At 40.5% G+C, this 26,671-nt stretch overlaps 2 protein-coding genes across 5 annotated transcripts; both read right to left on the bottom strand.

Annotated features, from left to right (window-relative positions):
* Positions 1 to 558: 558 nt before the first annotated feature.
* Positions 559 to 11,379, bottom strand: ccdc14 (coiled-coil domain containing 14). Of its 2 annotated transcripts, XM_028571943.1 has the most exons (12): positions 10,958 to 11,379; positions 9,318 to 9,373; positions 8,322 to 8,397; positions 7,763 to 7,835; positions 6,771 to 6,860; positions 5,061 to 5,096; positions 4,356 to 4,952; positions 3,385 to 3,517; positions 2,877 to 2,962; positions 2,634 to 2,777; positions 2,142 to 2,244; positions 559 to 1,269 (listed from the first exon to the last, which is right to left on the bottom strand). In XM_028571943.1, exons 1-12 carry the CDS (start codon positions 10,979 to 10,981, stop codon positions 690 to 692), a joined length of 1,998 nt encoding a protein of 665 aa, XP_028427744.1. In that variant the 5' UTR covers positions 10,982 to 11,379; the 3' UTR covers positions 559 to 689. The 2 variants fall into 2 exon arrangements, with proteins under 2 accessions (XP_028427744.1, XP_028427745.1); XM_028571944.1 differs by lacking the exon at positions 5,061 to 5,096 and having other exon boundaries at positions 10,958 to 11,378.
* Positions 11,380 to 12,938: 1,559 nt separating this feature from the next.
* On the bottom strand, positions 12,939 to 25,484 carry ddx4 (DEAD (Asp-Glu-Ala-Asp) box polypeptide 4). Of its 3 annotated transcripts, none has more exons than XM_028572254.1 (23): positions 25,337 to 25,483; positions 23,560 to 23,590; positions 23,388 to 23,436; positions 23,126 to 23,206; positions 22,999 to 23,049; positions 22,626 to 22,646; positions 21,136 to 21,189; positions 19,619 to 19,663; positions 19,483 to 19,509; positions 18,734 to 18,790; positions 17,836 to 17,871; positions 17,708 to 17,743; positions 17,581 to 17,625; positions 17,340 to 17,482; positions 16,158 to 16,310; positions 15,929 to 16,083; positions 15,251 to 15,380; positions 14,978 to 15,144; positions 14,732 to 14,877; positions 14,211 to 14,310; positions 13,864 to 14,134; positions 13,518 to 13,625; positions 12,939 to 13,372 (listed from the first exon to the last, which is right to left on the bottom strand). In XM_028572254.1, exons 2-23 carry the CDS (start codon positions 23,578 to 23,580, stop codon positions 13,295 to 13,297), a joined length of 1,974 nt encoding a protein of 657 aa, XP_028428055.1. In that variant the 5' UTR covers positions 23,581 to 23,590; positions 25,337 to 25,483; the 3' UTR covers positions 12,939 to 13,294. The 3 variants fall into 3 exon arrangements, with proteins under 3 accessions (XP_028428055.1, XP_028428057.1, XP_028428056.1); XM_028572256.1 differs by having other exon boundaries at positions 23,126 to 23,173; positions 25,337 to 25,481; XM_028572255.1 differs by lacking the exon at positions 22,626 to 22,646 and having other exon boundaries at positions 25,337 to 25,484.
* Positions 25,485 to 26,671: the final 1,187 nt, after the last annotated feature.

Here is a 26,671-nt window from a genome sequence, read left to right as displayed (position 1 = left end):
AGGGCTTAATGGGTTACGCTACCGTACCTTCAGCAGCGAGGAACAACTGCACTGACAATCCTTGCAAGCCTTGATCTACCAAAGGGAATGTTAATGTTTTTTTTTTTTTTTTAAATCATTTGTTATTTATGTTTTAGAGCAGATGAAGCGCTTTTTGATTAAATAATGTACTGTAATTTTTATAAAGCATACTGTAGGCTTTTTGGGAATCTTTCGGATATTGTAACTGAAGGAATGCCTCTTTTTTTTTTTGGAAAACACTATGTCAGCTGTGCAGGAATGTGCACTGCTGCTTTTGACTGTTTTTATACGTGTTCTGGTTTGGCCTCTTTTGCTATTAAACATGTTTTGCAGTTTCATAAAAATGGTACAAAAGTGTGAGTCTTTGATTTTTTTTTTGTGATGTGGTGAGGGATTTTTATTAGTTTTTTCATTGAATAAGATGTAAGATCTAAAAGAGTTGTAGAGCATTCAGGAGGAGTGGGACAAACCAGACTCCTACTAAACTTACTTTTCTCCATCACAAGTAAAGCCGTTACAACCAAGGAAAAAAATAAATAATTTAAAATGCTTTATTTCCTATCTGAAATATCACTTGTTAAAATCATCACACAAAAAAAAAGGCAAAATACAGAATACAAAAGAGGGTATGAATTACAATATATAATATAAGCAAAGCGGAGTGGGAATCACTTCCCCAGATCCAGTTGAATAGTCTTCTGCAGACTGGCTATGCTGGCGTCCAGAGCTGCCAGGCCGTCCCTGAACGCTACCTCGTCTCTGGTATCAAAGGTCGACCCTGACCTCGCGCTCCATTCAGACCACACAGATTCCACGTCGCACTGGGACAGCGTGGCGTTCAACGCGCGTCTGCGCTTCTTCTCCAGGCGCCACCCGCACGACTGGCCTTCGTCTAAACAACGCGATTGGTCGAGATGAGAGTTCTGGTGACGGGCCGGGTCTTCGGGTTTGTCGCCTGGCTGAGGTCGGACCTCAGGATGCGAGAATGCGTCTCTCAGCCGGACGGAGTTCGGTTTCTTCTGCTCCGGTGCGTTTCCTTCCCTCTCTGCGGCCGCGTACGCGTGCTCGGTGTGTGTTCCAGGCTCCAGCTGATCCAGAGACATCAGGAACTGGGTGATGCGGTCAGTGGGGGGATCTACTGGATCCTGTCTGTGCCGGTTTTGGTTTAAATGTTTTGTTGGCACAGTGTCTAAGACTGAGCTGTCAACAGCTGGAGGACAATTTAATGACTCCTGATTCTGAAGAATCCTGAAAACAGACAGAGGAGAGGAGGAATCGGAGGGGGGGCTTCATGGTGAATTTCTCACAATGATGTCCTACGCTCACATTTTCTCTATAAAAAAATTATTTAAAAAAGGCATTATTGTGGTTAAGGAGCTTCCAGCACTAATAACACTTCTCAAAGCAAAGCTTGCGCACTCTCATTCTGGAGGAGACCCAAAGAGAACAAACCCACCAGCCACACAAACATTTACACACAAACACACACAAGTCTGTATCACTATCTTTGTGGGGACTTGTCATTGACATAATGCATTCCCTAGCCCCTTACCCTAACCTTAACCATCACAACTAAATGCCTAACCTTAACCCTTACCCTTACCCTAACCCAGGGGTCACCAACGCGGTGCCCGCGGGCACCAGGTAGCCCCCAAGGACCACATGAGTAGCCCTCAGGCCTGTTCTAAAAATGAAAGTTTAATATTGATATTATCGGTTACCCACCTTGTTAAGTCATTGTTGATAATTATTGTGAGAAATCATTAACATGACCAGTGTCTTCACATAAATGAGTATCATTAATCATTAATAATCATATATAACTAAAGGCAAACTGAGCAAATTTGTTATTTCAGAAGAGTGTATCAAACTGGTAGCCCTTCGTATGACTCAATACCCATGAAGTAGCTCTCAGTGTCAAAAAGGTTGGTGACCCCTGCCCTAACCTAATTCTATCCCTAATCCTAAAACCAAGTTTAACCCTCAAACAGCCCTTTAAACTTGTGGGGTCCAGCATTTTGGTCCCCACAAGGCTGTGCAGACCCCACAAGTATACTGTATTCTCCGGTTTTTGGACCCCACGAATATAGTAAAACAGGCACACACACACAATCACCTACCTTTTAAGGTTTCCTATCTCTTCCAGTCTTTGCTGGGCAAGTGAAGCCAACTCCCTCTTCTCTCGCTCACTGTCCAGCAACCTGCTTCTAGTGGCCTCCAAGTCTACACACACACACACACACACACACACACACACACACACACACACACACACACACACACACACACACACACACACACACACACACACACACACACACACACTACATAATAACCCCACCAATGTCCTCATCATTGCTCTTCTATATAATTTGCATGTATTGATCAGCTCAAAAAGATCATACATTATGTACCATTGTCATAGTTTATACATTTGCGTTGTGCATTGCTTTGTACATCACACTCAAAAATCTAGTCTTTTTTTTTTTTTTTTTTTTTTTTTAAGAGCACTCTGAGGAGAAGTTAGAGCATCAGACCACAAGTAGTGGTCTCAGCAAGACTGCATGTGGTATGATGACACAGTAGATCACCGATCTCAGTTGAGTCCGAACCTGTTTTGATGACTGCATTATCTGCTTCTCTGTCTGTCAGCCGTCTCTGTGTGTCCTGAAGGGCTTTCCGTAGTTCTGCGAGGTCATCCTGGAGTTCCTGCAGTCGGGACTGAGCGCTCGTGAGATCCTCCTGCAAAGTCAACTCTGTGGAGAGACACAGGATTCAAACTACAAAATACATCCCCTTAGTCCGAAAAGTGAACTTGGACACAGAGAACAACAAAAAACACACACAGGCTTTACCTTCTGAGTTAAAGAGTGTATCCATATTCTGTTGCCTCTCAGCTTTCTCCTTCTCCTTTAACTGCTGGTTAAGAATCCTCACACGTCTGCGTGCGCGCACACACACACACACACACACACACACACACACACACACACACACACACACACACACACACACACGGGAGACCATGTGGCTCTGTCATTTTACTATGCTGGGTATATTCAGTACACACGACATTTGCATGTCTTTCTGTCCGTCCTGGGCAAGGGATCCCTCCTCGGTTGCTCTTCCTAAGGTTAAAAATGGGTTTTTGGGGAGTTTTTTTTCCTCATCTAAACCGAGGGTCAAAAAGGACCGAATGGGTCGTATGCTGTACAGATCGTAAGCCTGTTGAGGCATATTTGTGATTTCGTGATATTGGGCTATAATAAATGACACCGTCTCGACATACAATGTGATCACTGAGGTGGGTACACACAGACATCAGTTGCCGCCAGCTGGAGCTTGACGTGAGAGATGAGCTACCTGCGGAGCCGAGTGTTCTGGCTGTGTAGGGATGATAGGTCTGGTGCAGTCGGGATGCTCGACCCGCCAGCGTTCATCAGTGGTGAAGACACCGTCTGCTCCAGATGACTGAGCAGCCTCTCTGCTACACTGCCTGCACACACAAAGTTTTTTATGGTCTCCATTAGGGCTGTGCTCGACTAAAGAAATTCTTAGTCGACTTAACACTCATTCAATTGTATCGACTAATCGATTAGTTGATTTAAATCAACAGGTCGGAGTTTTTTCCGCAAAGAGTCATGTGAGATGTGCTCGTACGTTTCTTGGAAAGAAGTCATTCAGCATGAAAAAAGCATCAAACATGACTAATCGACTAAAGAAATGTAAGTTGACTAAAACCAAAACGACCGATTAGTCGACTAATCGACTAAGAGGGAGCAGCCCTAGTCTCCATGTCACAGCAGAGGGGGAATGCAGCAGTGTCCACCAGTTGGCATTGACAAAACACCAGCTGTGACAGAACATAATAAACATTTCAGCATTAATAAAACACTTTGCACAGGCGAGAGAGGCTGATGAATTCCCGTTTACTACAGAGAAACTTGTTAAAGTTGAGTAAAACAAGGTTTTGACATCGAAAAATAAGCTCTTCGGAGATGAATTCCCTGGTTTACTACTGAGAAACTTGCTCTAAGTTGTCAAGGCCCTCAAGCCCTTTGTTTACAGACTTTGACTCCAGGTGCAAACTTCGCTACTGGAATAGTGAAATGTGATAATGTAATACTCTGCTTCTATGTATACATTTACCTATATAGTGAACGTTCCAGTTAGACCCGTCCAGATAAATAATATTTGTATGGAATACAGGTTTGGAATCTCTGAACCGATCAAGAACTGAGCTCTGAAGTGGACATTTCAGACGCCACAGTAGATGGGTCGGTAGGTTACTGTGTCGATAGATTCTGTGCTGACAGAGGGGGTGCTGACGTTACCTTGTCCGGAGATCAGAGCCTTGAGTTCTGCAAGCAGATGCTTGCATTTCCCTTCTTTCTCCGCGCTGCAGTCCTTCCCGCTGCGTGCGTCACGGCGCTCCTCCCCGCCGTGCGGGTCCTGAGGGACGGCATTGACTTTTCCGAGCTCTAGCTGCATGTTCGACATCTTCGAGGTGCAGGCGTTTACGTGCGAGGGTGCGTGTCTGACGGCTGCGTGGGGGTCCGCGGCAGTGCTTTGGGTATCGATGTCTCTCACGGGAACAAACTCCTCTTCTCGATCGCGCTCGGCCTGACAACGTGGGTGCGGAGCTTCAGAAGCAGCCTGGCAGTCGGTCTGGGGGGGAGGCGGCCGGCCCGAGTGAGGGTCGGGCTGAGGTGGAGGGATCGAGGGCTGGGGTGGGGAGACGGAGGTCCGGGGCTTGGGCGGAGGGTGGTTGGTGGCAGGGAGACGCTGCAGCGTTTGGCCGGGTGAAGACGGGACGTGAGACTGCAGCTGAGGTGGGCGGAGCTTCACTTGCGAGTGTGCAGCCGGGACAGCGGACGGAGGAGTTGTTCTTGGAGCTGTGCTGCCTGACGGACAGCTCTTCTGGTCTAGAGCTGGGGACGAAGGGAATATGTAGCAGCATTAGGCAGGTGTGTAATAGAGGACTGTGCCGGCCTGGTTTCTGAGACATCACCACTGATCTTTCAGCCGCACCCACCCACCTTGTCCCCGTGGGCGGCAGTTTGGTTTGAAATGTGCTGGGGACAGAGACACATTCGGAAGTACATTTCCAGAAGTGCTGGGTACAATGACACATACGTTTGTTTTTTTCTCTTTCGCGCATGTCATGTTTTGAAAGACGCTGTCCTGTAGCTTACTAATGAATAAAAACGTGGTTTAATGTACATAAACAATGATCAATGATTACCAAATTTCTCTATAATATTGCTCCTCATAACCACTGAAAACTGTCCAAAAAAAAAAAAAAAAATCGAACCCAAAGTCCAATTATTATGGACGTTATCTGACATTTAGCGTTTCTGCTTCACATTTTCAGTTTTCAGTGGCGATGAGGAGCAATATGAGAGAGAAATTTGGTGATCATTGATCATTGTTTAGGTACAAGCTTTTTCCTCGCCATAGGCGCCAATGAAGAAGACGACGCTAATGTGAGATAACCTATAATCGTTGGATTTCGGCTTAGTTCTTTTGACAGGCTCAAGTGTTCATTACAAGATATGGCCATGAGAAATTTAAAACGAGAAGCGTCTGTGCCTGCCCAGTGGGGATAGAGATTGTTGTGGATTTTTTTGCATCTGTCACTCAAGAATTATATGTGTTATGGATAGAGATGGCCTGATACCATTTTTTGCTTCCCGATACCGATTCAGATACCTGAACTTGCGTATCGGCCGATACCGAGTACCGATCCGATACCAGTGTGTCATATATTTTATTATGTTTTAACAGCTGTATACTACTATCCCTGTATGGATGTGATATTATTTCTATCTTTGCTGTCGGTCTGGCTCAGGTTAAACTCTTTGTGAAACATGAACAAACACAGAACTTTCTTTTATTTTCCAGTTTGACAGTCGGTTACATCGGAAAAAGAACCTAAATAAACTACTTTAACGTAGATTTTCTTTAGGGCTTTATTACGTGGTATTGGATCGGTGCATAAACTCCAGTACTTCCCGATACCGAAACCAGCGTTTAAGGCAGTATCGGAGCAAATACCGATACTGGTATCGGTATCGGAACATCTCTAGTTATGGACTTCTTTAACTAAATTGAGCTTGAGGTTTTCAAAAAAAGTGACTCGTGACGAAATCTGGTAGGTACGCGTACCCACCAGTCCCCACCGAAATCGACGCCAATGCTTGTCCCACAACCACTGCCTGCAAAGGTCGGTTGTCTTCATTCTTGACTGAATCTTTCTCACATTCTCATATAAACACTGACTGGGAGCTGAAGTACACATACCAAATTAAAAAAAGGTCCCATGGCATGAAAATTTCACTTTATGAGGTTTTTTAACATTAATATGCGTTCCCCCAGCCTGCCTATGGTCCCCCAGTGGCTAGAAATGGCGATAGGTGTAAACCGAGCCCTGGGTATCCTGCTCTGCCTTTGAGAAAATGAAAGCTCAGATGGGCCGATCTGGAATCTTCTCCTTATGAGGTCATAAGGAGCAAGGTTACCTCCCCTTTCTCTGCTTTGCCCGCCCAGAGAATTTGGCCCGCCCATGAGAAAGAGAGACATCATGGCTTTCAAACGAGCAAAGTGTCAGTTGGTTTTCTTCACTAATACATCAACAATGGAAATACATCTTGGACTTTATTGCGTCATCCTTGACATTTTGTAGTTGCATGTGATCCTCCTTCTCACAATGCCACATAAACTGAAGTAAACCTAACACATACACTCACCTGTATTCTTGATGGTTTTCTTTATTCGTGAGGTAGATGCTCTTGATTTAGCTGCTCCACCCTTCACTGCTTTGGGAAGGCCTGGCAAAGCTTTTACACACACACACACACACACACACACACACACACACACACAGACACACACACAGACACACACACAGACACACACACACACACACACACACACACACACACACACACACACACACACACACACACACACACAAAAAACAAAAGTGTGCTTTTAAGAGTTTTGTAACACCTGACAAAATATCAATATATTGTAAATATATTGATATTTTTGTCTATACTGCCATTTTACTATGCTGGGTATATTCTGTACACATGACATTTGCATTTCTGTCTCATTTCCTGGAGACTTTGCCTAACCTAACCACTGCTTCCCTATCCCTGACCTTTACCACCGACCCAAAAATCTGCTTTTGCCAATCGGGGATTCTCAAACACAGGATTACGGAAAAACTACTGGCCTTATTTTCATGAAATTGGGTGGAGGCTGTAGCATTTGCCAAAAAAGAAAAAGAGAACTCAAGAAATTTTGGAGCGGAACCGAATTGCGGGGCGGATGTGCAAATCTAGATGGATTAGTACAAGATAGATGCTGCACGAATGTGCTGTCAGAACAAAAACATGACTACCCAATTGGGAAAATTCACACTGCCTTAACATTGTGAAATAGGGCATGCCTTGGCAAAGGTCTGCACTCTCAGGGTGCCCTTCTGGTTAATTCATGTATTCAAGTATTAATTAAGTGTGAGTCTGTTTGTCCAACCAACATGCTAAACCCCAAAAATATAAATGATAGAAATCAGAGTGGAGAAGTTGACATTTTTGTTAGATTAAAAGGATTATGAAATTGTTCTTTTCTCTTAAATCAACTAAACAATTGATCGACTGACTGTTTCAGCATTACCTACAACAAACTATTGGCTGCTCTATTCAGGACCATTAAGTTAGGAAACCCAACTGACCCGTCTTCTCAGCCTGAAGGATGCCACTGAGCAAGGCAGCACACCGGTCTAGACCCTTATGGAGAGAAGTAACCTGGGAGGGGGGGACAAAACACAGCTGTGAGTATCACAAACACATTCCACTTCCACTTTCAGGACGTCCACGTGTAGTCAACATGATGTTGATAACTTTTATGTGTAAACTGATATGACACTATTACCTGGGCAATTTCAGAAAGCGGATTTTGACAAACTCCAAACCTAACCCTGAACTTCCTGGAGATGGGAAAGTCAGAGTTTTTGTTACCAGAATAGCTGATCAGTTTGTTCAATCGATTTTATGCAGTGGTGTCCATTAATTCATCATTTACCAGACTAACATTTCCTTAATGGATGATAAAGTGGTGAAAACCTCACTGTGTAATAGTTCATAGCCTACATTACATTTGTTCAGCTTTAAATCTGACAGGGGCCAGCTACTGGAGATGAAAAATATAGTTGAAGATTTAAAATATCCTTATCCTTTATCAAAATGTCCTCTTGTGTTTCGTACTGACTGTAAATCTGGTCACTGCACTACCTGGTCTTCAGAGTCTGTGGAGTACAGAGAGTAGGCTGGCTCAGGGCAGGCTGCTGGTCCTGGTTTTGGAGTCACTCTAACAACACAGGGGAGCACAGCACATCATAAGAATGGGGGAGTGCTAACAGGAACATAACACTGTTAAATAAAAAGTATGTAAGTATAAAAAAAACTGAACTATAGCCACAAGCTGCAATTATCGGGGTCCTAGCACATTGCGAGCATTTGGATGGTTGTTTATTTTATTGACAAAAAGCAAAACGGATCATTTTCAGTCCCTCCAGAAAAACGTGATTATACGATCGCATAATTCAATGCATAATCAGCCAAAGGGGAATCACTTTTTTCTCTCTTTTTCATCAAACCGCAGTTTTTGCAAGTTCCCGCAATTTCATCGCATAAAATTGCATATATATCCCGCATATTCCATTGCATTTTTTAAGAAAACGTGCCGCATAATCAAGGATTTTTGCCCGAAACAATCACAAAAAAACTCAAAAAACTGAATTTTTCTGGAAGGACTGAATTTTCTTTCAAATAATTCATTGTGGTCACCACTTTTTATATATATATATATATATATATATATATATATATATATATATATGTGTGTAGAAAATAAATCCTAATATTTGACATTTTTAGAGCAGAAGACCAGTGGACTAAAGATGCAGATGACTTAAGACATTAAAATGATTAAACTAGTTGGACTCCAGGCCAAGGCATTTTCAAGATAATTGCAAAAATGTCAACTTTGATTATTGCAGTGTCACCCTGAAGTCAATGAGGGTCATTTTATGTGCCTGAGCAGTGGGTGGAATTTGCAACCCACCTAGCAATGTTGGGGTTTATAAGTTTAACGGTTTTTGCAGCACAAACACTTTTAAAAACAGGAAAAGAATTAGAAAGAAGATAGAAGAAAAAAAAAAAAAAAACAATAGGGCTCCAGCAGCGAGCTTTGCTGCTTGGATCCCTAATAAAGGCCAGTGTACTCACCGTCTCCTGGCCAGCTGCCCTTTGACTCCTCCGGTCAGCCTCCCTGATGTCACCACCTGCCAGTCACAAACCGATTTCCAACAGTTGTAGCACTGAAGCATCCCAACATTCTTAAAGCCTGTCTGTGACACAGTTCTGTCCACATGCCCATCACTGTGACAGCTACCTGCCAATGCTGGGGCAAAAAGAACCACTGGAGCTGTGGCATAAATACACTTCTAGTTTAGAAAAATACGTTTTGTATTAATTACCCTGGCTTGCAGCCTGGAATGAAGTTCTTACATCCCCAGATGTCTGTAAAATTAAATCGTAATCTACTTGTGCAGTGTCTACACTGCATATTCTACTAATGGTATGGATATATTGTTGTTTTTCTAAAAACAAATGCTCGATGGACATATTCTAATTTTCTGTTTATATGCTGCAACTGGGTAAAAAATTTTACAGACATCCTTATTTTATTCCATACCAGGTTGTGTGGGATGAGTCACAACATCCCAACCCTACATCCCAAATCTGAGCTCACATTTACACCAGTGTTAAGCACCACCAAGGAGCCAAGTCATTATATTATTGGAACATATTTAATGTTTATAACATGCATGATGTTATGAAAGGTTGCACTTTGGACTTTATACTACTTGCACTTTTTTTTTTGTCATTGCACTTTGCAAACTTAACTTTTGCTATTACTTCTTTTTTAGTGTCTTTGTGGTTGCCCTAGTTTTTAATGCTGCACCTGAATTACCCCCCACCTGGGGACAATAAAGACTTATTGGATTTAAATGAATAAATAGAACCTTCATTAAGTCATGTTGAATACAAGTCGGTCAGATATATATTTTTTTTTAAGTATGCATTTTGTATGGTTAACGCTTACATTACACGGTCAACATATTAGTAGGGCTCGGCAATATATTGATGTTGTGATATGAGACTAGATATCGTCTTAGATTTTGGATATCGTAATATGGCATGAGTGTTGTCTTTTACGGATTTTGAAAGCTGCATTACATTTAAGTGATGTACTTTTCGGAACTTACCAGACTGTTCTATTATTTGCCTTTTCCCCCACTTAGATTTTAGATAAATAATCATCAGTAATGTGGACATAATGTCTAAGTGTGAAGATATTTTGTTAAAGCCCAATTGTCAACCCTAGAATATCGCCACAATATCGATATCGAGGTATTTGGTCAAGAATATTGTGATTTCTGATTTTCTCCATATCGCCCAGCCCTACTAGCTAAAGCACAAAACTACAGCCCTGCAATTTATTATGCAACACCATAGATTTGTTTTCTTCTAACAATTAATAAACAACAAACAATACATATAGAAATGTTCACTACAACAGCTGACTAACTTCAACTTCAAAGCAATGTCAAGGAGTAACGTTAGATTAACCCACTGGTTATACTGTTGACCTACGAATGTGTCGTGTATCCACGCATACAGCAGAGTAACACACTTAAAACCATATTAGATATCTCCTGTGTCCTTTGTGAAGCTTGATCTTACAGATCCAATCTCTGCTGCCGCCTTTGTGAAGCTAACGTTACTCCAATGACAATAAACAGCTAGTTATGCGTCAGTTGTGTATTAAGTCAAATGTACTGTAGCTAGTCGGTTAACGTTACCTTGCTTTTAGCAGTTCCTTTCATGGTGAAATACAGGAGCTTCAGTCAACTAGCTAACGCTACCGCTTTGCAAAATTTGATTTATGTGCTGTCAAACAAGGAGATTGTTTTGACTATTTTAGCTAGCTATAGACTGACGATAGCTGATGGGTTTAAAGCGTGTTGTCGGCTTTTGTTTTTTTATTATTTCTACAGCTTCCGGTTAAAGCACAAATTTAAAACGGAAAACATGTAGCTGACCAATCAAAATGACACGGAAAGGCACACACTCAAAGTGGGCGGAGCTGTATAGCCTACAACTGTGTACAGTATGCTACCTTTTATATATGTCAACGTATGCTGCATGGGCTAATCACAGAAACACCACGGGCTGTTTGGATAATGAACCGATCTAGAAGTTATGTTATGACTATTGATTAGAACTAGTTCAAATGGATCAACTAGCTACATGTTGTCCGTTAGCTTACCTTACACAACCGTTTCTATAGAGACGACGCCAGCCACCTCTGAGGCGCGAAAAACTAAACACCTTAAATTAATTAAGTAGTACTATAGACTGTACTCAAGTAGCCTACTCATACACATACCACGCTGTCAAAAATACTCCACTACAAGTTAGTGAGATCAGAAAACAGCCCTGTTTTCCATCTGATCCAAGACATAGACGGTATAATGTTATGATTTAAATCGTTTATTTAGATAGCTTAAGAAGTACAGTTGTCTCAACTCATAGTTAAAGGAACGGTCAAAATCACCAAATTTGGAAGGGTATTTTAAAAAGCTGTCAGAGGAATGTATGAGTAAAAAGTGCAATCTTTGCCTTTGAAATGTAGTGGACTAAAAGTAGAAAGGAAAATACCAGAGAAAGTCTAATAAGGGGAGAACTTCCACTCTCTGGAAAATTCCGGGTTGGTACAATGGGGCTAATAGGGAGTTAGATAGGGAGTGAACAGGCTCTGAAAATACTCATGCAGAGCAGCCTTGCCATTTAGGATCTTAAACATTAGGGAATTGTCAGCGTATTTTAATGTATTTTTTTATTACTACTTGGGCTTTTCCGCCTTTATTTGACAGGACAGCTAAGTGAGAAACGGGAAAGACGTGCAGGAAATAGCCACAGGTCGGATTCGAAACCTGGACTTCTGCGTCGAGATATATGCCTCTCAGTATATGTGCGCCTGCTCTAACCATTCACTTAACATGGCCAGTGTTTAAAATTGTACCATCTAAGGATGGTATATTTGCAAATAATGTTGCAGTGATGGCATTTTGTTTTCTGTCCTGAACTTAAAAGCCTGTACACAGAAAACGGGCTTGGTTTGTACATTTTGCTCGAGTCCAGCTGGTCATATAGTATAGTAGTTAGGAATGATCATTGCATTCAATGTTCAGCAGTTAATCACTGAAGAACAGTTGAATGTTAATACTGTAATTAACACATCACCTTGAAAATACTTTTGAAATTATGGGCTGAAGGAGCAATGTTATTCCTATGCCACAAGCCTTTATACTTAGATGAACTATTCCCCCTGGATAACATCATGGCTTTATATTTAATGGAATACTGATTTAACTCACCAGAATCACTGCTTGCACCATTTGCAATCAAGTATTTTACCTGTACATCATTGCAGGGTTATGTTGCCACACCAATACTAAGTCATAGCAGCAGATTCCTGTGGACGAGTTTAAGGACCACAGAAGAACTCTGCCATTATTCTTATCAAACATGGCAGTGATTTGAACAAACTACTGTGAGATTAAACCTCAGCAGCCCCATTACTTGCAACACCAACGCAATGAGACAATTTATCCCTTATCATTCAACCATTTAAATGCCCGCTATTCTTCTCAATTCATAAAATAAAAAAAATAAATCAGGTTTTTCAGGTAGGACTCCCTTAATGGGTTAATGCTTTTGTTAATACATTAACCAAGTACTGGACTACCTTACAGTCAACACATTTGAAATAAAGTAAGCTTTGGTTTGAACAATTATTTATTGATAGTTATTCTAGTAACAAAACAAAATACAGTGGACTATAACATCCTCAAGTTTTGACTATTGGTCAGACACATTGTTTTCCTTATTAACCATGTTAAATGCAAGTGATGATTTAGAAGAAAAAAACAGTTTCCACAATATGCCAGTCAGTGAACACCTCTAAGAGTTGTCAGTCATACAAAAACACCTAGTTTCCCCACTCCTCTCGCTTGACTTTTTTAAACTTTGATTGGCCTAATACAAACGTTTTTTTTTTTCCTTCAAACTAAAATACTTACAACTATAAAGAAAAATAACTCAGGTCAATGCTGTGTGTTGCTCTAATATTCCCTCTATTCCCATTCTTCATCATCATCTGCAGTCTGAGCAGCAGGCTGGCTCCTCGTATCGTTGTCTTGGAAAGATCCTCCCTGAGGACACATACGAGGACAGTGAGAAGACAGAGGACACAGCAGACCGAAAGTGAGAGGACAGACGGCTACACTGAGATCACAAATAGTCCAGAGGGGAAAAAAAAAACAAGCAACTATAAGACAGAATAGTCAACCCAGTTACCTTCCTAGAGTCCGTTGAGGCAAAGCCCTTCCTGGAGGTGTTGAAGCCTGTGGCCCCAGGGCCGCTAAATGCTGACTCCTCCAACCATGAGGGCACTTCCTGCTGGGCCTGTCAACCCCAGTCAACATATGGAAACATTAAAGGCCAACACTGATTGTGACTTAAGTCCTTCCTAATGATGCACAATTCCTTTGCCTTAAATTACCTAACAATAATGTTTTCCCAGGGAGAATAACTCATGCAGAAAGCGTATTACTGCTTATTAGTGATACAAAAAGCTTAATAGAAATGTCAAAAAAAAATTGGTGCCTTTCAGATGCCTTTCTGGAGCAAATGGCTCTCTTACCTTGGACAGGATTGTGACGAGGGACCTGGCCAATTGGCAATCAGCTTCGGGGTCATAGAAAGACACCGCCTTCCCAATGTTACCACAGCGGCCAGTTCTCCCAATACGGTGGACATACTCATCAATGTTATTAGGAAGATCAAAGTTCACCACATGCTGTACATCTTGAATATCCAGACCACGGGCAGCTACCGAGGTTGCCACCAGGACTGGACATTTGCCAGAGCGAAAGTCTGCCAGAGCCTGCTCTCGCTCCCGCTGCTCACGATCACTGCCAGACAACACAACTCATTACTATCTGCATTAAAACCAAAGTACAAATATAGATTCCTGGACACAACACTTACCCATGAATGCTGGTAGTCAAAACCTTCTCCTGGCACAGGTAAGTGGCAATGAAATCAGCTTGTCTCTTGGTCTCCACAAACACCATGGTGCGCTCCGTTCCTGCAACAAACACCAGTCGTCAAAATTAAGACTAAGACAATCAACACAAGCTCCTGTTCCATTGTGGAATACAACAAGGTTATATTTTGAGCTGTAATGCATTATTCAGTCCTGCAAGAGCTGCAGAGTGCTTCACCTTTAAAAGTTATATATTGCAATGTAGCATTATGTAACTTACAGGCATATGTTGTATATGCATTATTCTGTACAAATGACCCTTTGGGTTTCCAAACCTATCTGAATACATGGTCAGCTGCAAGCCTTTTCAGCATCACGAAAACATTTTTAGTGTGTAGTCTGATAGAATTCTAATCCTTTACACAAATAATTTAAGAAATATACTATTGTCCTTGCTTTTATTTTGATGTTTTCGGAAGTTTGGAAACCAAGAGGCTGATAAAATCGCTATGGAAAATTTTACCAGTGGTCTTGAGAAAGTCAAGGAGCTGCTCCCTCTTGGAGAACTTGGTGACTTGGATAAATGTCTGCTCCACATCACTGCAGGCTCCCCCGACCACACCCACAGCCAAGAACAAATAGTCTGTCTTGAGGAAGTCAGCTGCCATTCTGAAAAAAACAGTTTCATATTCATACATGCTAAGCTCACTTCTAATGTAAAAAAAAAAAAAAAAAAAAAAAAAAAGAAGTGATTAAACAAGAAATAGACCTCTGGATGTCTTCTGGGTAAGTGGCACTGAACATCAGAGTCTGGCGGTTCTCTTTGGATGGCATTTCAGGGAAGCCCACCATGCGGCGCATGTCAGGCTCAAACCCCATATCCAACATCCGGTCAGCCTCATCGAGCACCAAGTACCGCAGCTTACTCAACCCAACCTGGAGCCATTCACACCATTCAGTTACAGTATAAACTTTCAAATAAAAGACCTCAAACTTTAACTTTGAAGTTATCAAATTACTGAACATTTCTAAATTTGTTTACCTTTCCTCTTCCAATCATATCCAACAGTCTCCCTGGTGTTCCACACAGCACATTGCACCCCCTTAAGATGTCTCTTATTTGGTGTCCAGTGCTGACTCCACCATAAACCACAACTGGACGCACACATGTCCTACAACAGTCAGATGACTCAGATTAGAAGCCAGGAGAATGTGCATAAAAGGTATACATTGCATCTTTAATTTGTGGGATGTACATGGTTGAAAGCAAGGAAAATGTTTGTGGCTAAAATATTTTTGGGGGTTAGGGGAAGGAACGGAGGGGAGGGGGTGTACAGTTTGTCAGTGAATAAATGCCACAACTTCCCAAGACCCAAGCCCCCCGTATCTTGCCTGCTACCTGCTGGTGGGGGTCAGCCACAGAGCTAGCATCAACTTCAGCACAGACTCAGTGGCCTGACCTTTGAGGGGGACAAGCTATCCTCATTTAATTGACAAGCCGCTTCTCCAAGTTTTGCTTTAGTGATCTCTTCCTTGCAGCAAAAACAACCAGTAGTATTTATACAAATAATTGTGTTAATTTTCTTAAATGGCCTGAGCTGGAATTCTGGCACAGTGGCACAGAACTTTAAGCCCTGGGAGCGTTTTAAACATCTTGTTGGGTGATTAAGGGGTTTGGTTTAAAAATAAATAAAATTGTAAAAGCCACAGTATACGGTACCCATGAGCAAACTTCCTGGCCTCCAGATAAATCTGGTTGATGAGCTCCCTGGTTGGGGCCACAATGATGGCTTCAGGCTCCTGCAGCTCACTGAAGCTGCTGGCTGCTACACCATCTGCCATCAGCTGCTGCAGAATAGGGAGCAGGAATGCAGCCTGGCAGAGGAAAAATAGTTATACTCAATCCACAAGCAAAGTAACAGGCCAGTGTTTGCTCTCTCTTATCTCACCGTTTTACCAGATCCAGTCTGGGCACAGGCCATGAGATCTCTGCCAGCAGAGATGATTGGGATGCCGTGCTTCTGCACAGGGGTCGGCTTCACGTAACCAGACTTGTTGACATTTTTTCTCAGGGACTCGCACAATGCTGCCTCATCAAAAGTCTAAAGGAAAAAAGGTTTGAAATGTTGACTGAGCAGTCCATCCACCACTTATACAACAGATGAAACACACCAGCTTTAAGGGACAGTTCATTTGTTACCATATGGATGTTTAAGGTACACCCTTAAAGGTCTGATTTTATTGGTAGACATCCCAGTGAGCTGGAAGCTCGTCAGACAAGTTAAAATATCAGTGTTTCCACTACATACATTTAGCAGCGGCACACCTCTGCTGCTGTATTATTGCAGACCTGTCTGTTTCACCAAACGGTCATCCGCTCTTTTTTCCTTTGCTCCACAGTACAAATAAAATAAATGGAACAAAAATAAATTGTTAAAATAATTTTGTATGCCCTTATAACTGATATTTATGATGGGTGTAATATAACTTAAGTTACAAAATTTAATTTGTACAACCTCTTCTTAAAGTCTAGATGCTGTGAAACCATTTACACTTCTGACACTCCCGTAACCAGACAACACAGGTGCTGGTTGGTCATTTATTTTGTTGACGTGGTTACAGGGTAGCGCTTAATAAATCCAGATGAGTTAATAAGTGGAGTCAGTGTATGAGTGGTGAAGCAAGCGAGGAGAGGGACCGGTGGGCAGTGTTGGACAATATAAAGTGAGTCAACAGTAAAAAATAAAAACGCCAAACTTAAGACAAGGTGGCTTCATCTGCTAATACTGTCTGTTAAGTGAAGGGTGTTACGAGGAGACTGCAGTGCAGACAGAATGGTATCACACAAAGCACACCTTTTAGTTTACTTAAACCGCACAATTCTTGCAGTTATGTAATCGCACAGAATGACTGTGATTAATCGTGCAGCCGCAAGTAGTGGGTAGAGAGTGAAATTGTGTTCCGAGATGCCCCACTGCAAAATGTGTTTTGTATCTGGCATTGAATTGTTCACCCAATTACACTTTCCAAAGCACTAAATTGCTTTTAATGTCTTACGAAGCAGCTACTATAAATAGACTTTAAATATTTCTCAACGAATTTATGAAATATTTTATTTCAGCACTTCTTACCATGATAGCCTGCGGTGGGTTGGTTCCACTAACATCCACCATGATGTCATCATACTTGTCAAAGTTAATGCCTGACTCGTAGTGGGAAAAAATGGAGTCCTCATCGTCAGGGAGGGTTGGGGGAACATATGTGACCTTTGGCCCTACAGGTCACAAAGGAAAAATGTTATGTGGTGGAGGCCTGCTTAATGATACTGCGGGACTGCTCAATATATTTACACTGATTAGTTTGTTAACTTACTGTCACCATCGTCTGCATCCTTCCTTTCTGGATCATTTTCACGCCCTGTGTCAGATATAGATGTCAGTCGCATCAGTAAAATGTTACAATTCCGACTGAATAGCTAAAATTAGTAAATCATCAAAACCATGAGAGAAGATCTCCTCATCTTTCCCACGGTAGCCTGCAATGATACAAGATACACACTCACCACTGACCAATGTTAACAGACATGAAATAAATGCTCTTCCAAAAGATTAAGTGATGCTTACTTACCTCCTCCAAAGCCTCCTTTGGCACCCTGGTCATTACCTTTAACACATTATTACCATTATTGATCTGCTCATTACATTCAAATTAAGACTTGATTAGCAAAACTTCTGGTTTTTAGAAAACCATTTATAAGAAGATATCTGGCCTGCTTTCCTACAACATGACTAAATCAAGTTAAATAAAAGGACCACCTAAGATAAAATTGAATGCCAACTTCACAGCCATGTAATAAAAAAATAATTGGATTTTAGGTCAAGGAAAGAAAAAATTGTAAATTAAAATGTAAAATATAATATTGTATATAATACAATATTTAATTTACAATAGCTTTGTGAGGTTGTTTATACTATAAAAATATATTTATCTAGGTGCCTGAACAAAAGACCTTTGTAAACAAAATGTAATACTTTGTGAATAAAATTTAAAAACTTCTATGGCCTTGTTTTTTGAATATTAAATTTAAGGCTAATACTTTTAAGTCCCCGCAGGTACCCTAAAGCAGGAGTCTTCAACGCTAAGAACCCCTTAACTGAAAGAGAGCAGGGACTTCCTACTATATTGTATTAAACAAAATTGCGTATTAAACTGGGCCTACAATAACGTGTATGGCTGCGTAGAACATTGATACATATCTTTTTTGCACAGAATAAGCAAATAAAATATCCTAATAATTGTTGGCATGATTTTATAAAATCATACACATGGCACAGTAAATGGAAAGGATTATCTGTGGATGGCTACCTTAGTGACTACCTTACCTATAGGCCAGCATCAGTGGGGATTTATATTTGTTAATGTTAGATTAATGTTAAGACTTTCTTTTTTTATTGAAAAATTTGGAGGCCCCTCTGCATTGACTCTGGAGGACTCCATGTTGAAGATGCCCGCCCTAAAGAAATACCTTGTCTGAAACCACCTCCTCTGCTGCCTCTTCCTCCCCTGCTTCCTCCTCTCAACCCTGGTCAAAACATACAGTATTTAAATAAATATTCACATACATTAGATAATTAGTATTACTTTGTGGAAAATAACTTCAGGTTTAAAACAGTCAACTAGGGTTGGATACCGTTGGATACTTTTTAACAGTACTTTCCCTCTCTAATAACAGAAATTAATTTGTGAAAAAATAATTCACAACCTATTTACTTTGAAAATTTTTCAAACACAAAATACAACATCTCCCTCTCCCAAACCCATCCCACAACCTATCAAATGAACTTCTTACACTGCAACTTATTCTTGTATCTTAATCTATTTTTTTTAATCGTCGTTTTAAGTAAAGCACTTTGAATTGCCTTGTTACTAAAATGTGCTATACAAATAAAGTTGCCTTGCCCTACAACCTGCAGCCTGTTAGTCACCGGACAGGAGAACACTTAGGCCTACAATCTCCATCTGTCAGTCAGGCTCCGTATGCACCTCTGCGTGTGTCGGAGCCCTGCTCTGTCAACATGCAGAGAGGACAGATAAGCTTGCGCATACTCCCTCTCAGGTACCGAAATTTGGCAAATTTAACGTGAATTGGTCCTCGGTAGTACTGACGTAATTCGGTCGGTACCCAAAGAAGTACCGAATGCGGTACCCAACCCTTCAGTCAACAGACACCTGTGTGAAGGGGGATAAAAGAAAGAAGAAAAAAACAGCACCAACCATTTTCACACTCTCCAGCACCATCTCCTGTAAAATCAAGGCAATTCATGTAGTCAGCTGAAATGTCTTTAGGTCAATCACGGTCAGAATATACCTGATTCCAGCATTCTCAGAACCAAATATATAAAGACATTACCATTGAATTCACTGCGATCCGTCCTGCCAGATCCTCTGCCACGCCCTGATTGAATAAACATGCCATCAGGACACAATTCCTTTAAAAAAATCCTGTACAAAGCATTCAATTGAAAAATCTGCCAACTGAAAAAAAATTATCTGCTAATACAACACAATATTTTCTCTATATATTGTTCAGACTGTTTAATAGTCAACTCCCTGATGACAATTGTCTCAGGAACCAGTCTCATTCAGGATGCTTCTTGTGGTTTGTTAAGTTACTATGAATGTTTTGATACTTGCAACTGCAAGCTGACTTCCTCCAAGAAAGCCATATTTCAAACAGAGAGACTAGTGTTTATTATAATACAAATTATTTTTCACTTTTGTTAAAGTTGCGAGATAGAGCATTTAGCAGACCTGCCAACCCTGAAATACTTGAGTAGCAACTTACTGATTTATTGTCAAAGTTCTGGTTCATGAACACGGCGGCACACACGTGGAAAAAATGCCATTAAATGTCAAATCTGTATGCATTTTAAACCCTAGAAAATAACTACTTAACTGCAATACATAATCTGAGTAAGTCTTCCACCTCTGGAAATCACCACCAACAGTCGTGCATGAATATCTGCAGCAGTGTTTAACACTGAAAACACACCGCTCAGTTCAGCGTTGACTTGCAGCTCGGCTACAGTAGCAGATAACCTTTGACGTTACCTGCCGGTCACATGGCTTTATCAATAATATTTCTCCAAAGTTGACAAGTAGGTTACGTAAATTAATTCATTTCACAATTTCATAATTTCTTACATCATATCAGTTTACCTTGGCAAGCACCGTCCTCCCTTTGGGAAACCCATAGATATATGGGGGAAACCAAAGGGAATGAGGAAACAACACTTGCATTTGATGCTTTCGTTTTACTATCAGTAGCCGAGAGGAGAAGGAAGGAACCCGACGCTGTGATTGGCCAAACTCTTTAGTTTTTTTCCAGCATGCTCGTGGCTGCTACGCTGTTTTAGCCGCCTACTACAATCAAGTGTTAGACTGAGACGGTCCAACCTGATTTTCGCGTAGTTTAAAGTGACAAATCGTATCACCGTATTTTGATGCCAAATTGCTATCTACTACGCAAAATGCGTACAGGTTGGCAGGTCTGATTTTGGCTGCATTAATGTGGCGTCTGAATTGGACAAATGAGATCCTGACAAAAAAAATCCTGTTTATGGCCTCTCAATTTGGAATTTGAACATGGCGGAGGTCTGAAATTTCATTACTGAAACAATAGTAATTTTAATATCTTACTTCTCAACGAATAATATATCAGCAACCGCTATATCATGCATTCCTACTGTACAGCCAGGACAAAATTATAGCATTACCACACAATATAAGCATTTGAACATTTACACCAACTATCAAGTTTTCGTTTCACTGTATTTAACATTTCACTCAGGACTACAACTTTTACAGTCAAATCTGAAGTAGAACAGTACATTTTTGGTCTGTGGTTAATTACAGTTCATGTCTCACCTCTGCCTCTGAAACCACCTCTATCTCCTCCTGTATTGTTCCAGTTACCCCCATCTAAAAGAAAACAAATTGGAGGATCAGTAGCACTGAGCAGGCATGAAAACGGGTCAGGGGTGAAAAAGGTAAGAAGGATATTACCCATCTAGGTGGGTCCGGGGGCATGCTCCCCCAGAAGAAAATTTTAAATATTCCAGATTTTAAAGCATCAATCTGATGCATTTTGAGATGCATTTTTTGCCAACCAACAGTTTAATATTTCAATATGCACTCATTTAAGTTTGACTGGCAAAACAGTTAAAGTCCTTCTGATATTACACAATAAGTCATAATTTTTAAAAACTAAACAGTTTTGTATTCATTTTTACTTCTTCCAACCATATGTTAAATAAAGAGTCAATGTGGATTTGCATATTGCAATAATATAATCCTACAATGAATCATAATCACAAAAATTCTTCTTGAAAAAAAAAAAATTTTGAATCACAAAACAGCAAATTAGTACATTCATGATTTTGTCCATGTTGATATTAGCTGCTTCATTTATTTTTTATTTATTAAAAACGTATTTTTTATTTTTTCATATAGCTAGACGTCTAAACTCTGGGACAAGGCCATTATGTTTAAATACCTGCCATGCTGATTCCAAACACACAGCTTTGTCACGGTAGTTTGGGCTTCAGATAGATGTTACAAATTATGCTCCGCTATGAACGTGCACACGTATTGTTTGTATCACAGTCGGTCAGTAAAGTCGCAACAGTAGCGGTGGTTGCCGTAACGTAGTCGTATGACAAAGTTCACGGACCGAAGCTTTGTGATTAGCATCTAATGACTAGTAAGCCCTGTCTTACCGCTGCTGCCGTCCAGTCTCTTCCTTGAACATGCGCTGCAGAAGCAGCACCCGGCTCCCTCAGTTTGAGGCACCAAGTGCTTAACGGCTTCCCGTCTCCATCCTTTTCCTCTTGTCCTCTATTTATGCCCAGCGCCATTTGTTTTAACTACTTTCTCAACTAAAGTTGCCTGTATCTACATGCTCCAAGTTTGATAAACTTGGCCTCCCATTTTTTTTTTTCGCCGCGGTACCACGGAGACCACAGCAGCACCGCACTCTGACATTTCGGCAAAGACCCACCCTACTTTGCATGTGATTGGCTAGAACTTGTTTCATTGGTTGGTGGAACTCATTTCATGGGTTGGTGGAAGTTCGATGATTGGTTAAATCCATAGACAGTATGGTTAAATCCAGCGCATCAAAACAAATCCCATGTGGACTTTTTAATTTATTTATTTTTCTAAAATAGTCATACGTCAGGAATCGGGCACCAGGCCCGAGTACTTACACCCCCCCCTAAACATTTTCTCATCAAATCTACACGATTTACGTAGGTCACCTATGTTGGTTTCAAAATGGCGAATTTCACCGAAAGGTGAGTGATTTTCATGTCTGCTGAGTAACTGCTAACACCAGTTAAATACTGCGCGATGCTTACCATTCCCATTCTCATCACCACCTACAAAACAAGGCAAATGTATGAGCACAATTCAAAGTGCTTTATACAAGCATTAACATACAAAGCAAATAAAACAAAATTCAACAATCAAAAAACTGCACATTTAAAAAAAACGTCAGAAGTGTAGGCATGACAATCTCTAAATGACCGTTGACCTACTCTCTGTAAAGTGTCTTGAAATTTAACTGAATACATAGTTTTGCACACTGCATTTATCATTAAAGTGTGAAGCAAAACTGATGTTTTGCAGTTCATAATGTTACTTACGCTATTTAAAGTCAAAGTATGCTGTTCAGTGACTCAACTAACAACCATTTTACTAATTTTAAATAAATATGAGATGGGTTGGAACCTGAGGAGAATGAGCTTTTAAATCCTCCTTGTCTGCCTCTGCCACCACGACCTGGAGAGAAACAGAAAAACATTCATCAATTTCCTCTAGGGCAGCGGTGGTTAGCGTTAATCCTTTCTACACTTACCCCTTCCAAAGTCACTAACACCAGTGTTCCAGGAGTCTCCTTGTGTGCCTAAAAAGGTGTTCATGTCCAATGATGAATCATCTTAAATTATTAAATGATATAGTTATTGCTTGTACCCTTTATTTTTAGTTACAAGAGGTGATTCAGAAGATGCTCAAGGACAGTTCATTTTACATGTGAAAAGTGAATGTACAAGCACTATTGAAGCTTCAAATGTCATGGCAAATAATTGAATAATTTGCATACAGAGGCATAAACATACCTTCACTTGAGGTGTGGCTGGTTAGTGCAATAGTACGAGTACAAGTTTCCTGTAAAGATGAGTAAATTCATATCATGTGTTGACGGTCTGGCTCCATGCCAAGAACAACAAAGCTGGAAATAATTGACAAACTGTTCTTTTTCGTTGCTGCTTTGACAGGAAGCTAGCTTACCCCTTCATCCCACTCGTCCATTTTTGTTCACCTGAAAAAAAAAAAGAAATTAAACATTCAGATGCTAGAACTGTAGTACAATTGTGCAATGTTACTGGTGATAATGGTGAGACAGCCTGGTTACTGTTACATGAATCCTACTGGAGACTCAGCAAAGCAAATCAGTTTGAGAAAAAAATAAAAATCAAACGGATTAATACAAATGTTTCTTATGTAACATTAATTATGCTAGGTCTTTGTTAAAGGCAGGGTTGGTAAATATTTTCAACACTTATATCTACCTATATATTGTTTGAAATGGTCTTTACACCCCGACAGCAATAAATAATGTATGGAGTCTGAGAAAGAGCTGTCATCTGTAGTTGATGTGCATAGACAGTTAAATAAATGGACCAATAGATCCCATTGCTCTGGACAGAGCCCAGTGAAGTTCCGGGTTGGGCTGAGCGTTACTGCGCAGCTGCAAACTCAGCTTGCCGATGCAGATTTGACGTGAGCAACCTTTCTGAAAGTTGCAAGTCTTCTGGTAGCTGTGCCAAGAGAAATCTTAATCATTCCAAATCTTGCAGAGACTGAAAGCATAGGCGCATATATATATAAAAAATAAATAACATAGGCACAGGCTAATTATTGCTAAGACTTTTTGACTTGTCACAGTAGGAAACGCACAGCTGAAATTGATACCATTAACGATGGCTCAATTCCATAAAGTATCACAGAATGCAGCCATCGTTAATGGTTTTGAATACACCTGTGCTTTTCCTACTGTGACATGTCAACATGTCTGCCGTGAGTCTATTGGTCCTTTCGCCTCTCTGCTCTAAAGCAGCGGAGCACGTCTCTGTGTGTGAGGAAGCCCTGAGGGCAGGGGGGGAGGGGCTAGACGGAGCCCCGAGGAGATGCTACTTTTGAATTTATCTAGCAAGCTTTTCAACATTATCGACCCTGCCTTTAAAAGCATTTTTTCTTTTGTCCCACAAAAGTAACCTTTCAAAGGATTAACATTATGTCACAGCCCCAGGGTTTACAATTAGCACAATCCACCAGCCAATTTCTGGTAAAATGCAAGTAGCTGGCTGTAAAATGTGAACATTAAAAGACAATTCTGAACCATGCACAGCAAGTGTCTTACGAAACCTTAACCACCGACCTCGTGCTTTTCGCAACGACACCGTTAGGCTAGCTAATGTTAACTTTAGCTAAAACACCAGACATAGCTAAATTGTGGGCGAACCATTAGCTAAGGACAAATATCAAATACACTGGGTTGTACTTACGTTTGCCAAGTTACATAAAAACCCCTTTACGACTAACGTTAACCTTATCAAGGTAACACAACTTACTAACTAACATCACTGCTGAAGTTAACCATTCATTTGCCAGCGAAGTGTGCAAAATTATCTTGCGCTACTTTTGGCTAATCCCGATTAATAGCGGGACGGCTATTACGGGATGTTTCGACCTGGCCTCATTAGTTATCAACACACCCAAGTAATGTCGATATTTTTAAAGAAAAGTGGTTGGTAAGAAAATGTGAACTAACGTGACATTTTGAAGGTGACGGCCATGTACGAAAATGGATGCCTGTTGGCATAACGTTAGCAGGGTGTCGCGCTAACGTTAGCTAAAACTAGCTAACGTTAGCTAAAAAGTGCTAACTCCGCATTAATAAAGTAGAATGAAATTGATAGAGTATCCGTTCCGTTCATTCAAATGTTTTTTGAACAGATGGCGCCAATAAACAATAGTTAACGTTACTTTAATAACCATTACTTACTTTATCAAATGCTTCTTAATTGCAGTATGATGATTGTCAACCTCGTGGCGTGGCTCCGCTCAGTCAAGTGTGTCGTGCGCAGAGTGTGCATACGTCTCCACTAACCAGCTAGCTAAGGTTGCCAGTTCCGCTGCTTTCCCGCCCAACTCGACTAATTTGAAATACAACTAAAGATTATTTGATATCAATAATAATAATACACTGTGGTCAGATGGTTAGGTGTCTATTTCTTTGCGCCTGCTAAAAAAAAATACTATTGCATTTTTGGTATATGGTGGTAAAATGGTTAATCTGTTGCATATTGGACAGAGAAAGGGTTTTTGCCTTAACATACTGCATGGGACAGAGAAAGGGTTTTTGCCTTAACATACTGCGCTCTTTTTGAGTTCTTACCAAAAACTGTTTTTAATTTCCCTTGAAAAATTTGTTTCCCTCCTTTAGTCTCGTTCGCCGAAATACCTAACCACTACTCGAGTCTTTCCTTTTCATGCCACTTTTTCTACCCCACTACATTTCAAAGAGAAATATTGTACTTTTTACTATACTACATTAATCTGGCATCTTACATTACTATTTACTTTACAAATTAAGATTTTTGCACACAAAACCCATGTAGTTTATAAAATATGATACGTTTTATTATAAATTAAACTACCCAACAATATATGGGTAACGTTACAGCTGAAATGATAAGCCCATTATGAAAGAACTGTTTTGATCGTTTCCTGTTTCTAAAATGTGAGGATTTTGGTTGGGATTTGTCTGCATTGAGTATTTTTACTACATTTTCCTGATCATAATTTTACTTAAGTTACATTGTCAATGCTGTGCTTATGTACTATCTTAAAGCCTTGGTTGTTAATGTAGTGTTTATGTGTAAATGTCATATGCCATATTATTTATTATTATTATTATTATTATATTATTATTTTTTTTTACCTTTTTTATTTGCTACCAGGGTACGTGGATGAAATGCAAACATATGTAATCTCTGCAACAGCAATGTGCTGCTGGGATTTGAACCCCAGGATCCCTGTTTACTAGACAGTCACTTTAACCAACTAAGCCACAACACCTCCACGAGTAGGCTATTTTATCTTCACAGAGAACAAAAGGCTTTCATGGACAGTTCATTTAAAAAAAAAAAAAAAGATCAATAAGAAATATGGAAAATGTAGTTTATTGTATTGTTGCATCACTGCATTAAACACTTATGTTAAACAGTAAATATTATATATTATAGATATATAGTATAGCATTGTATACTGTATAAAGATGTATTTGTCATAAATCAGCCAGTGCTCCGCGAGCTATGATTCAGCCACGGTATCATAA

Source organism: Perca flavescens, chromosome 24 (assembly GCF_004354835.1).
Source record: "Perca flavescens isolate YP-PL-M2 chromosome 24, PFLA_1.0, whole genome shotgun sequence".
NCBI classification, from domain to species: Eukaryota; Metazoa; Chordata; class Actinopteri; order Perciformes; family Percidae; genus Perca; species Perca flavescens.
This window is presented reverse-complemented; position numbering and strand designations above follow the sequence as displayed.